At 46.0% G+C, this 14,412-nt stretch overlaps 1 protein-coding gene across 5 annotated transcripts in view; it reads left to right on the top strand.

Annotated features, from left to right (window-relative positions):
* The window catches only part of GZF1 (GDNF inducible zinc finger protein 1), a 31,613-nt gene extending 17,464 nt beyond the window's left edge, over positions 1-14,149 (top strand). For all 5 annotated transcript variants that reach the window (XM_056567791.1, XM_056567788.1, XM_056567792.1 and 2 more), the window contains exons 3-6: positions 3,620-3,714; positions 6,639-6,806; positions 8,563-8,720; positions 13,601-14,149. In XM_056567791.1, coding sequence (XP_056423766.1) covers positions 3,620-3,714; positions 6,639-6,806; positions 8,563-8,720; positions 13,601-13,939 — 760 coding nt within the window. In that variant the 3' untranslated portion in view covers positions 13,940-14,149. The remainder of the gene's footprint in view (positions 1-3,619; positions 3,715-6,638; positions 6,807-8,562; positions 8,721-13,600) is intronic.
* The last annotated feature ends 263 nt before the right edge of the window (positions 14,150-14,412 follow it).

Here is a 14,412-nt window from a genome sequence, read left to right as displayed (position 1 = left end):
TAGTACATTTTTCGGTAAAAATGACACCTTATCTTTATTCTGTAGGTCCATACGATTAAAATGATACCCTACTTATATAGGTTTGATTTTGTCGGACTTCTGGAAAAAATCATAACTACATGCAGGAAAATGTATACGTTTAAAATTGTCATATTCTGACCCCTATAACTTTTAAATTTTTCAGTGTATGGGCGGTATGAGGGCTCATTTTTTGCGCCGTGATCTGAAGTTTTTAACGGTACCATTTTTGCATTGATAGGACTTATTGATCGCTTTTTATTCATTTTTAAATGATATAAAAAGTGACCAAAAATGCACTATTTTGGACTTTGGAATTTTTTTGCGCGTACGCCATTGACCGAGCGGTTTAATTAATGATATAATTTTATAATTCGGACATTTCTGCACGCGGTGATACCATATATGTTTATTTTTATTTACACTGTGTTTTTTTTTTTATTGGAAAAGGGGGGTGATTCAAACTTTTAATAGGGGAGAAGTTAAATGATCTTTATTCACTTTTTTTTTCCCACTTTTTTTTTTTTTTGCAGTGTTATAGGTCCCATAGGGACCTATAACACTGCACACACTGATCTTCATCATTGATCACTGGTTTCTCATAAGAAACCAGTGATCAACGATTCTGCCGCATGACTGCTCATGCCTGGATCTCAGGCACTGAGCAGTCATTCAGCAATCGGACAGCGAGGAGGCAGGTAGGGGCCCTCCCGCTGTCCTGTCAGCTGTTCGGGATGCCGCGATTAGCCGCGGCTATCCCGAACAGCCCGACTGAGCTATTCGGCCTCTGAGCGCGCGGCTAAAGGGTTAATAGCGCGCGGCGCCGCAATCGGCGCTGCGCGCTATTGGAGGCGGGTCCCGGCTTCACTATGACGCCGGGCCCACCGTGATATGACGCGGGGTTACTGTGTAACCCCGCGTTATATCAGGAGAGCAGGACCAAGGACGTACCTGTACGCCCTTGGTCCTCAAGGAGTTAAAGCAATCAGTTCTGTTTTTTTTATAACCTCTTTATCCCCTTAAAGGGATTCTCCGGTGCTTAGATATCTTATCCCCTATCCAAAGGATAGGGGATAAGATGCCTGATCGCGGGAGTCCCACCGCTGGGGACCCCCGTGGTCTTGCACGCGGCACCCTGTTTGTAATCAGTCCCCGGAGCGTGTTTGCTCCGGGACTGATTACCGGCGACTACAGGGCGGGCGGCGTGTGACGTCACGCCGCCGCCCCGTGTGATGTCATGGTCCGCCCCTCAATGCAAGCCTACAGGAGGGGGTGTGACAGCTATCACGATAAGATGTCTAAGCACCGGAGTACCCCTTTAAGGACCCAGCCCATTTGGGCCTTAAGGACTCAGACAATTTTATTTTAGCATTTTCTTTTTTTCTTCCTCGCATTCTAAAAATCATAACTCTTTTATATTTTCATCCACAGACTAGTATGAGGGCTTGTTTTTTGCGTGACCAGTTGTCCTGTGTAATGACGTCACTCATTTTACCATAAAATGCATGGCACAACCAAAAAAAATATTATTTGTGTGGGGAAATTGATAAGAAAACTGCAATTTAGCAAATTTTGGAAGGTTTTGTTTTCATGCTGTACACTTTATGGTAAAATAGACATGAGTTCTTTATTCTGTGAGTCTATACGATTAAAATGATACCCATGATTACATACTTTCTTATTATTATACAGCTTAAAGAAATGGCAAACATTTTAACCAAATGAGTGCATTTAAAATCCCTCTATTTTGCTGACCTATAACTTTTTCATTTTTCTGTATAAGCGGCGGTATGAGGGCCAATTTTTTGCGTAGTGATCTTTTTTTTTTTTTTTAAACCACATTCGCATATATAAAATTTTTTATACATTTTTTATCAATTTTATTTGGAATAAAATGTTATAAAAAAGCAGCAATTTTTGATTTTTTTTTTTTACGACGTTCAAGCCGTTCACCCTACGAGATAATTAACATTATATTTTAATAGTTCGGATATTTATGCACGCGGCGATACCAAATATGTTTATAAAAAAAAAATTACACTTTTTGGGGGTAAAATGGGGAAAAACGGACAATGTACATTTTTATTTGGGGAGGGGATTTTTCAAATTTTTTACTTTTTTTTTTTTACTTACATTTTTTTTACTTTTTTTTTACTTTTACACTTTAATAGTCCCCATAGGGGACTATTTATAGCAATCATTCGATTGCTAATACTGTTTAGAGCTATGCATAGGGCATAGCACAGATCAGTGTTATCGGTCATCTTCGGCTCTGGTCTGCTCGATCTCAGACCAGAGCAGAAGACCCGCGAAAGGCAGCGGAGGCTCTTGAGGGGACCTCCGTCTGCCATTTTGGATGATCCGATCATCCATTTTAGTGACCGCAGCGCTGCAGATGGTGTAATTTGTATTGATCATCTGAGGGGTTAATGCCAGACGCGATCGCGAATGTCCGCCATTACCGGCGGGTCCTTGGCTGCTATCAGCAGAAGGGACTTGCGTCGCATGACCCGAGCATCGCTCTGTTGCTCGCGGTTATGTATAGGACGTAAATGTTGAATTGTTCTGTTCTGTCTGACCACAGTGCTCTCTGCTGACACCTCTGTAGATGTCAGGAACTGTCCAGAGTAGAAGAAAATCCCCATCGCAAACCTCTCCTGCTCTGGACAGTTCCTGACATGGACAGGGGTGTCAGCAGAGGCACTGTGGTTCCTCTGTAGTATACAGCAGCTGATAAGTCCTGGAAGGATTAAGATTTTTAAATAGAAGTATTTTACAAATCTGTTTAACTTTCTGGCACCAGATGATTTGGATACTTTTTTTTCCACCAGAGTACATCTTTAAAGGAGATATATCATGCACAAAAACGTGTTGCCTATCCGCAGGATACGTTTTTTAAGATTGCGGAGATTCCACCGCTGGGACCCCCTGCAATCTCCTGTACAGGGCCTTGGCTGTCTCTGGGAACGGGGTGTGTCGACCTACACACAAAGCAACGTCCGACAGGCCCACCTCCATATATCTCTGTGGGAGATCTGTTCAACTATCTTCGGCTTTCCCACAGAGATATATGGAGGGGGCATGTCGGCCATTGCTTGGGGCGGGGGTTGACACATTCTGTTCCCGGGAAGAGCCGGGGTCCCGCGCAGGAGGTCCCAGCGGTCGGACCCTCCGCAATCTAAAACTTTTTTCCCCACCCTGCGAATAGGGGATCCTTATAGTAAACAGCACGATCTTCCTTGTACTTATTTTACTAAAACTCTTGGAATTCAAGGCATTCTTTTCTAATGGCATAAAGCAGGAATGAATCCCAATACAGAAAAGAGGGAAACTACTTCAATAAGTGACATCTGTAGCAAAATCTGCATTCAAATCCTGGGGGGGGGTTCAGTCTTCTCCGCAGTGGGTGTCATTGTATTTTGTCTGTGATATGGGAGACAGAACATGGGCCACATGTACAGAACAAGGTTTTGTAAATGTATTGGGCGGCTTCTTTACCCACTGAATCCCCAAAATGAAAAACACAAGACTTCTTCTAATGTGTGACATATATCCCTATAGAATCTTGATTTTGTGTTGTTTTTTTTTTTGTCTCACACAGAATTCATACTGGAGAGAAACCCTTTGTCTGTGAAGAGTGCGGAGCTAAGTTCACCCAGAATCACATGCTCATTTATCATAAAAGGTGTCACACAGGTAATCATCCTCCCCCTATAATAACAATAAACCCTTCTTTAAAATATTTTGCAACACTTCACATATGGAAAAGTAATAAATGACCGTCAACCAGCAGAATTGTGAGTACAGTACATAGCAATAGAAGCAGTAACTTTGTAAATTTACTGCAATAAAGATCACCAACTAACAGACACGAGTGACTGATTACAAATGTAGAAAAAACTTTATTGACTCACAAAATAAAAGTAAATTACACATACCGTATTTATCGGGGTATACCACGCACCGGCCTATAACACGCACCCTCATTTTACCAAGGATATTTGGGTAAAAAAAAGTTTTCCATGGTATCCATGGTAAAAAGTTATCCATGGTAAAATGAGGGTGCGTGTGTGCGCGTGTATACCCCGATACACCCGCAGGAAAGGCAGGGGGAGAGAGGCCGTCGCTGCCCGCTTCTCTCCCCCTGCCTTTCCTGGGGTCTAGAGCCCTGCTGCCGGCCCTTCTCTCCCCCTGGCTATCGGCGCCGCTGCCCGTTCTGTCCCCCTGACTATCGGTGCCGGCGCTCCATTGCCGGCGCCGATAGCCAGGGGGAGAGAAGCGGCGCCGACAGCCAGGGGGAGAGAAGGGGCAGCGGCACCCATTGCCGGCGCCGCTACCCCGTTGCCGCCCCCCATCCCCGGTGGCAAATTACCTGTTCCCGGGGTCGGGTCCGCGCTGCTGCAGGCCTCCGGAGTGTGTCCCTTGTGTCGTTGCTATGCGCGGCGCATGACGTCAGCGCATAGCACGACGCAGGGGACGCACGCCGGAGGCCTGCAGCAGCGCGGACCCGACCCCGGGAACAGGTAATTATGCCACCGGGGATGGGGAGCGGCAACGGGGCAGCGGCGCCGGCAATGGATGCCGCTGCCCCTTCTCTCCCCCTGGCTATCGGCGCCGGCAATGGGGCGCCGGCACCGATAGTCAGGGGGACAGAACGGGCAGCGGCGCCGATAGCCAGGGGGAGAGAAGGGCCGGCAGCAGGGCTCTAGACCCCAGGAAAGGCAGGGGGAGAGAAGCGGGCAGCGACGGCCTCTCTCCCCCTGCCTTTCCTGGGGGTGTATCGGCGTATAACACGCACATAGACTTTAGGCAAAAAATTTTTGCCTTAAAAGTGCGTGTGATTTCAGAAGGGAAAATGCAGTGATGAGGGGAACATGTAGGCAGCATTAGAAAATCATTTCTCTGGGGCAATAGAAATCAATATGGAGCCTATCCCATGCCTGCCACATTAGCTAAAACAGGTAAGCACAAGGCATACACAAGAATTTCCATATTCTCTTATTATAGCCTATGCTGTACTATATAACAAACAACAAACAAATTCCCAGAGTGCTACTTTAAGTTGTGTGACATCTTAAAAACGTACCTGTATGCTTTAAGATATGGATCTGCACAAAATGAAGAAGCTATTAAAGTCACAATGGTATTCATGGTGGGCAGTAGGGCTGCATGATATATATCGCAAAAGCAATCAAATCGCAAATTGAGATATAACGATACGGCCCCCTGGGAAAACTTGCGATTATATCTGCTCGGGCCGGCTCCCGTGTGTGGCTGCAGGCGGGGGGCCGGGCAGAGCAGGTGAAAACAAAGTCAAATACTAAAAGTCAGTGTTTGCCTACTAGGGTGCCTCCAGCTGCTGCAAAACTACAACTCCCAGCATGCTGGGAGTTTTAGTTTCACAACAGCTGGAGGCACCCTAGTAGAGAAACACTGTGCTAAGTGAGAGCCGCAGGGAGAAACATAAAAAAAACTTCTGCTCACCTACTACCGGTCCCTGCAAATGCTGTTCCCCTCCGTACGGTCTGGTGTCTCCTCTCTTCTCTGTACAAGCAGAAGGACCTCGTGTCAAGCCAGGGATTGGCTGATGGGGAAAGGTCTTTTTTTGGCTGCAAGCACACTAGGCCTCCCGGATCTGGCGGGAGATTTGAAAACTGACCGGGAAACCCAGTGTATTTGTAGTACAAAAAGCTACCTACTGGGAGGAAGAATGTGAACATGTGGGCAAGGGGGGGGGGGGAAGAGGGGTGACCAGGGGGGGAATGTGACATGGGGCGGATAATGGGACAAGGGGGGACGGGGGGGGGGGGGGGGGTAGAATGTGATGGGGGGAGATGTGACCATGGGGGGAGAATGTGGCATTGGGGATGTGACATGGGGGGGAGAATGTGACAGGGAAGATGTGCCGGGGGGAGGTGGATTTTAAGTGAGGAGAATGTTACGGGGGGAGGAATGTGATGGCATTGTGACATGGGGGAGAATGTGAAGGGGAGGGATGTGATGGGGGAGAATGTGACGGGGGAGAATGTGATGGCAGGATGTGACGAGAAGAATGTGACGGGGGAAAATGTGACGGTGGGGGGAATGTGACATGGGGGGGGGGGGGAGAATTTGACAAGGGGGGAGAATGGGATGGGGGGATGTGACAGGTGGGGGAGAAGGTAACCAGGAGGAGAATGTGACGGGGGGGGGGGGATGTGACGGGGGAGAATATGACGAGGTGATGTGACAGGGGGGGGAGAAGGTAACCAGGGGGAGAATGTGACAGGGGGGGGGGGGGGGATGTGACGGGGTGATGTGACAGGGGAGGTGAATGTAATTGGGTGAGAATGTGACGGGGGGATGGAGATGTGAAATGGGGCAGATTGGACATGAAATGGGGGGATTTCATAATTTGTTTATTATATCGCATCGCAATATTTAGGCCCATAATCGTAATCGCACAGTTTCCGCATATCGGGCAGTCATGCTCAGGTTATACTCCGGATGAAGCGGATGAATCTACTCCTTGAATTGCACATGATGAAAGGAGACCTTATTGTTGTATGTATTTGTGTATTATGAGTAGTAATAAGGGTAGTGATATGTGCCTGTGTTTGCTCCCTCTGGTATTCGCACAGGAGAGAGACCTTTCATGTGTGAGACCTGTGGGAAGAGTTTTGCCTCCAAGGAATATCTGAAGCATCATAACCGCATACATACCGGAGCCAAGCCATTTAGATGTGATATCTGCTTCAGGTCATTCGCGCAGAGGAATTCTCTTTACCAGCATAATAAAGTTCACACTGGTAAGATATTGTCTGTCTGGCAGAAGCCCATAGTTGGGAGTTGTCTCCAGTAACACTTATGTCTGAGTCCGCTTTCACACCACATATATGGATATATGATTGGAAAATGTTATTTATTTGTATGAAACTATGTGCCATATAGCGGAGTTTGTCTTGCATTGACTCTTACTGTAGAAAAACCTATGCTATATACCTTTCTTCTTGTTGCCTGCCATATTTGCATAGTAGACTCTATTATTCTGTACTTACAAAAGGGTGTATTCACATGTACAGTATCCTGCGCATATTTGAAGCTGCAGATTTTTATGCTGCAGATTTCCATGTAAACTAATTGACTAAACACAGCTTCAAATCTGCAGTGTCCAATAATCACAGAATAATGTACGCGTGAATTCAGCCTAAGGGTATGTTCACATGGACGGATCTGCAGCATATTTTATGCTGCGGATCCAATGAAGATGGACCCTACAGTGCTGCCTCCATCTGTGCCTGCTCATTGCGTCAATCCACCGCTACGAGCAGACAAACTGCGATGTGCAAGTCGCTGTGCTCATGTGCAGTATACTCGCACACATCGCGGCCACTCCCCCTGCTCCCTGAGCTAGGCCAAGAGCAGCCGCAATGTGTGCGAGTATACTGCATATGAGCACGGCGACTCGCACATCGCAGTGTGTTTGCTCGTAGCGGGGGATTGCCACTATGAGCAGGCACAGATGGAGGCACACTGTAGGGTCCATTGTCGGCGGATCCGCATCATAAAATATGCTGAGGATCAGTCCATGTGAATGTACCCTAAAGGTGGGGTCACAGGGGAGCGCATCCGCAGCATACTTGGGGAGCAAACTCTGCCGTAGCTCTGTGACTGCCGGCAGCGCATCCGCAGCATCAAATACGCTGTGGATGTGCTCCTGTGTGATCCTACCCCCACCCATCAGCTGATTTCAATAGGAACACTACAGCCTCTTCATTTGATACCATAGCTCCATACGGTCAATAGTTCAGTGTTTCCCAACCAGGGTGCCTCCAGCTGTTGCAAAACTACAACTTCTAGCATGCTCGGACAGCCAAAGTTTTGCAACAGCTGGAGGCATCCTGGTTGGGAAACACTGGTGTAGACGAAGGCATAAATGACACGTGAACGCTACACATCTTTGTACCTTTATTTTTGGTAGTTTTTGTGTGATGCTGCTTGGGTTTAGGCTTGAATCTTTAGCGTTTTTTAAAATTTGATGCAAAATGATTGCATGACGGCATCTGTGTGTATAAAGTGCTGGGTGACATTTTCTTAAGGTGCCACTCCGCAAATATTGCTATAGGGGTATAACATGAATATTCATATTTTATTATTTCAGTTTTATTTGCTTTTGCTAAAGGTGTAAAAAGCAAAAAGATTCAAGGGGTTGTCTGGAGAATTATTTTTAAATTGTAATGTGCTCTTGGTGGGAGGGTGGAGGAGCGGGCATTACCTATTGTTTTGAGAAGTAAGCAGTAAGGAACCTACCGGTCCTTGCGGCTTGCTTCTCGTTTCATAGGTAATGCCCGCTCCTCCACTAACTGCTGCGGCCAGTGATAGACCAAGTGGGTATTTCCTATGTGGAGACAGAAGCAGGAAGTGCTGAGCAGGAACTCATACTATTGAAACGGTGGTAGGTAAGTATTTTTTTCCCCCCACCCTTTAAACTTAATGGGAAATGTGGAGCAGATAAATATCTTATAATTTTGGCTAATGCAGTATGATGTAACCTTCTTCTTTCAGGAGAACGTCCATATGGTTGTAACCAATGTGGAAAGCAGTTCACTCAGCTGAACGCACTGCAGCGGCACAACCGGATCCACACGGGAGAGAAACCATTCATGTGCATTGCATGTCAGCGGACCTTCACTGACAAATCCACCCTCCGTAGACACACTTCAGTAAGACCACTTGAGGGCATTTATCATTGTCTTTAGAGCTGTTTTTGTGTGTAGATTTGTCTCTATTTAGGTGCAGTGCTGCACCTAAGGCAATTTTTTTTTGCCCCTTTTCGGTTTACACTTTTAAAAAAAGAGCGTATAGACCAGTGGTTAAGGGTTAGTCTTGTGCAGTGGTAATGAATTTATCAACTGCAACTTTCACAAAATCCACCAAAAACCCACCAAAAAGTCGTAATTCTACACCAGGCCAGGCCTAGCGTACCGTATATGCCGGCGCATAAGACGACTGGGTGTATAAGACGACCCCCAACTTTTACAGTTAAAATATAGAGTTTGGGATATACTCGCCATATAAGACTACTCCTCCTACCGCGATGTACGGTACCTTGTAGTTCCCCCACATTAGGTAGGCATCATGTTCCCCCACATTAGGTAGGCAGTATAGTTCCCCCCACATTAGGTAGGCAGTATAGTTCCCCCCACATTAGGTAGGCAGTATAGTTCCCCCCACATTAGGTAGGCAGTATAGTTCCCCCCACATTAAGTTGGCAGTTCCCCCGCATTAGGTTGCCAGTTCCCCCGCATTAGGTTGCCAGTTCCCCCGCATTAGGTTGCCAGTTCCCCCACATTAGGTTGCCAGTTCCCCCACATTAGGTTGCCAGTTCCCCCACATTAGGTTGCCAGTTCCCCCACATTAGGTCGGCAGTTCCCCCACAATAGTAGGCAGCTCCCCCACAATAGGTCGGGAGTTACCCCACATTAGTAGGCAGCTCCCCCACATTAGTAGCAGTTCCCCCACATTAGTAGCAGTTCCCCCACAATAGTAGGCAGCTCCCCCACATTTGTAGGCAGCTCCCCCCCACATTTGTAGGCAGCTCCCCCCACAAGCTCCCCCCACATTAGATTGGCAGCTCCCCCCAACAGACATACAGCTTCCAGCCATATACAGTGTATGGCTGCAGGCTGTATGTCTGTACTGGTCTTCCCCCCACAGTGTTCCGATCACCGCTCCTCCGGCCCGGGTCACCATCTACTGCTATGGCCTATGGACCATAGCAGTAGGTGCCGGGACCGGGGAGCGATGACCGGATCACTTAAGACCAGCACGGCTGGTCACTCACCAGGCCCCGGTCGGCGCGTCCTCCTGCGGTCCTCCTGGTCCTGCGCTCCTCTGCCTCTATGGTTGTAGGCACGTGATGTCACTGACGTCCCGTGCGTACAACCATAGAGACGGAGGACCGGACCGCAGGAGGACCGAAGGAGGATCGCAGGAGGACACGCGCCGCCGGAGAATGGTAAGTGAACGGCGGACATCCTTATGTCCCGAAAAGATTTTTCGGGACACAGGGATGTCCGGGATAGGAATACCTATGATTATCTGCCCGGGCCGGCTCCTGTGTGTGGCTGCAGGCGGGGGCCGGCCAGAGCAGGTAAAAACTAATACTGTATACTAAAAACCAGGGGGCCTCCAGCTGTTGTAAAACTACAACTCCCAGCGTGCCCGGACAGCCTTTGCCGTGCTGGGAGTTGTAGTTTCACAACAGCTGGAGGCACCGTGGTTTTTAGTATACAGTATTAGTTTCTACTTGCTCTGGCCGGCCCCCGCCTGCAGCCACACACGGGAGCCGGCCTGGGCAGATAATCAGAAGTTTTCCTATCCCGGACCTCAATACCCGGCGTATAAGACGACCCCCGACTTTTCAGAAGAAAATTCGGGGTTAAAAAGTCGTCTTATACGCCGGGATATACTGTACCTTTTTGGTGCATGTGAAGAGTGAAATTTCAGAAAATGTGTGTTCTCCTCAAAATTTATCAAATGCCCTGCGACCATTTAATAAATTTGGCAGAGTCACACAAAAAAAAGGGCTAAAAAATGAACTAAATGACACACATATTAGTAAATGCCCCCCCCCCCCCCCCCCCCACTGTTCTTTGGTCCAGCAGCATGAGCAATGTGGCACAAGTGTCTCTGTCATTTAGAAAATCCTTTCACATGTTACACAGATATGTTTTGATCACTTGATCTGAGTATTCACACTCCAACCGATCTCTATATATCACCTGTCTATCTTATTATAAGGACATGTCCCTGACATATTATGCTAGAGGGCTCTCAAAAATATGAATCCGTTTGCTAAATAGCTGATCAGAAAGATACAAATACAGATAACAGCCAGCTCCCATAAAGCTATGTTCACACAGCAGAATTTCCTCTACTTCTACATGCAAATTCCATGGCACACAAGTAATTTGGAAGGTCTTGACAAGGAGTATTTTCTGCTTCAAAAATAGATGTGTCACTTCTTGGCCATTTTTACTCGCTTCAGGCGTTTTTAGCTCCCATAGAAATCAATGGGACAACCGATAATAAACCCTTTTTTCATTATGAATGGAAATGCACCCCAAACTGACCCAAAAACATATCTTAGGCTGGGTTCACACTACAATTATCTATACGGGAAACGGATACGGCTGGGGGAAGCGAAAACCGGGCACTCCCGTATCCCAGCCGGACCCGGCCCATATGTAATTCATTTCAATGAGCCGACAGGAGTCAAAAGGTGACTCCGGTCGGCTCATTTTTGCCCCGTATCTGGTTTTCTGACCAGACCTAAAACTGTGGTATACCACGGTTTTAGGTCCGGTCACAAAACCGGATACGGGGCAAAAATGAGCCGTCTGGAGTCACCGTTTGACTCCGGTCGGCTCATTGAAATGAGTTAAATACGGGCCGGGTCCGGCTGGCCCAGTTTTCGCTCCCCCCAGCTGTATCCGGTTCTTGTATAGGTAAATCATAGTGAACCCAGCCTTATCTAAATCATCCCCACTGCAACTTTAAAAAAAAAGAAAAAAAAAAGCCTCAGAAATGCATTTTAAAAATTCAGGTAAAAAATATCTGTAAAAAAAAAAAAAGGTTCGCAAACCATGCTAATTGGTTAGCAGTTTTTAGCCTGTATTTCATGCCATTTTTGTGTGGTTTTCTTGCCTGTGTAAATGTACCCTTAGTAATGTTGTTCCATTTAGGCTAATATTACTGCAGATCGCTTCTCATACTATGTTGTCCCTAAACAACTACCTTTATTGTGTGCATATTCTGTGTACATACTGTCATGGCCTTAAATGTTGGCACCCCTGAAATTTTTCAAGAGAATTAAGTATTTATCACAGAAAAGGATTGCAGTAACACATGTTTTGCTATACACATGTTTATTCCCTTTTTGTGTATTGAACTAAACCAAAAAAGGAGGAAAAAAAGCTAATTGGACATAATGTCACACCAAACTCCAAAAATGGGTTGGCCAAAATTATTGGCACCCTTTCAAAATTGTGGAAAAAATAAGATTGTTTCAAGCATGTGATGCCCCTTTAAACCAGGGGCAAGTAACAGGTGTAGGCAATATAAAAATCACATCTGAAAGCAGATAAAAAAGGAGAGAAGTTCACTTAGTCTTTGCATTGTGTGTCTGTGTGTGCCACACGAAGCATGGACAACAGAAAGAGGAGAAGAAAACTGTCTGAGGACTTGAGAACCAAAATCGTGGAAAAATATCAACAATCTCAGGGTTACAAGTCCATCTCCAGAGATCTAGATTTGCCTTTGTCCACAGTGCGCAACATTATCAAGAAGTTTGCAACCCATGTCTCTGTAGCTAATCTCCCTGGGCGTGGATGGAAGAGAAAAATTGATGAAAGGTGTCAACGCAGGATAGTCCGCATGGTGGATAAGCAGCCCCAAACAAGTTCCAAAGATATTCAAGCTGTCCTGCAGGCTCAGGGAGCATCAGTGTCAGCGTGAACTATCCATCGAGGTTTAAATGAAATGAATTGCTATGGCAGGAGACCCAGGAGGACCCCCACTGCTGACAGAGAGACATAAAAAATCGAGACTACATTTTGCCAAAATGAACTTGGGTAAGCCAAAATCCTTCTGGGAAAACATCTTGTCAACAGATGAGACCAAGATAGAGCTTTTTGGTAAAGCACATCATTCTACTGTTTACCGAAAACAGAATGAGGCCTACAAAGAAAAGAACACAGTACCTACAGTGAAATATGGTGGAGGTTCAATGATGTTTTGGGGTTGCTTTGCTGCCTCTGGCACTGGGTGCCTTGAATGTGTGCAAGTCATCATGAAATCTGACGATTACCAATGGATTTTGGGTCACACTGTACAGCCCAGTGTCAAAAAGATGGGTTTGCGTCCAAGATCTTGGGTCTGCCAGCAGGACAATGACCCCAAAACATACGTCAAAAAGCACCCAGAAATGGATGGCAACAAAGTGCTGGAGAGTTCTGAAGTGGTCAGCAACGAGTCCAGATCTAAATCCCATTGAACACTTGTGGAGAGATCTTAAAATTGCTGTTGGGAAAAGGCGCCTTCCAATAAGAGAGACATGGAGCAGTTTGCAAAGGAAGAGTGGTCCAACATTCCGTCTGAGAGGTGTAAGAAGCTTATTGATGGTTATAGGAAGTTATATGTGCAACCAAATACTAAGTTGAGGGTGCCAATAATTTTGTCCAGCCCATTTTTGGAGTTTGGTGTGACATTATGTCCAATTTGGTTTTTTCCTCCCTTTTTTGGTTTAGTTCCAATACACACAAAGGGAATAAACATGTGTATAGCAAAACATGTGTTACTGCAATCCTTTTCTGTGAGAAATACTTCATTTTCTTGAAAAATTTCAGGGTGCCAACATTTACGGCCATGACTGTAATTCCAAGCTAAGTTTGCTCCTTTGGAAGAGCACAAGTTTCTGCAGAGAAATTGTCTGCATCAGAAGGGGTTTACATACCTCATGTTCTTTCAGACGGTAATCCTATTACAGATAGTGGGGAACCCTCTCTAGCACTTATAGCCTTTTCTGACATATTTGTTACAGATACATGATAAAAATACACCTTGGAAATCATTTCTGGTTGTTCTGGATCCAAAAGCAGAAGAAGAAGGCCAGAAATCGGACACCCCTGGAGATGAGGGGGAAGAGTCACCCAAACCCGCAGAAAAGATGGCTTACACAGAAAACGGTCACTACCAGAACTTGACCGTGGTGCCAGGAACTGTGGATTTATTGCAAGAAAACAACACTACCTCTATTCTAGGCTGTAAGACTGACTGCGCCATAATACCTCAAGAAGTGTACATAGCCACGACACTTAACCACCTGACTGTCCTCCATACACAGACTGAATCCATTCAGGCAATAGTCAACATGGAGTAGTCCAGACAGAAATGCTGCAAGTAAATAGGGACATGGTGACAGTGACATGGCTAGGACAATGCTTCCAGTACCTCGGTTTGTAAGAAACTATTAATTATTTGGCATACCAAGGGAATGGCCCATTATTTTTGTATGCAGACTATTTTAGTTGTTGTTAGTTCATTTTCGTAAATGACATGTCCATGAACAATAAATTTCCATTCCAAACAATGATGTGCATGTGTGTTGTGTAGTGAAGCTGGGATAAGGCGGCACAGTGAGTAAGAGAAGCGGGAAGAGCTGGGCAGGCATGATTCTCTGTAGAGCCAGCACCTTTTTTATTCTTTTTTAGTTTTTTTTTAAGTGGACATTTATCAAGCTGCACCATCAGCGCAAATCCTCTAAAGTCACACATTTCCATGCAGAAATGGTGATGTTTGCTCTAGGGATCGACCGATTATCGGTTTGGCCGATATTATCGGCCGATAATCATG

Source organism: Hyla sarda, chromosome 3, assembly GCF_029499605.1.
Source record: "Hyla sarda isolate aHylSar1 chromosome 3, aHylSar1.hap1, whole genome shotgun sequence".
Lineage (NCBI taxonomy): Eukaryota > Metazoa > Chordata > Amphibia > Anura > Hylidae > Hyla > Hyla sarda.
The sequence above is the reverse complement of the archived record's forward strand: the minus strand, read 5'-3'. Positions and strand labels throughout refer to the sequence as shown.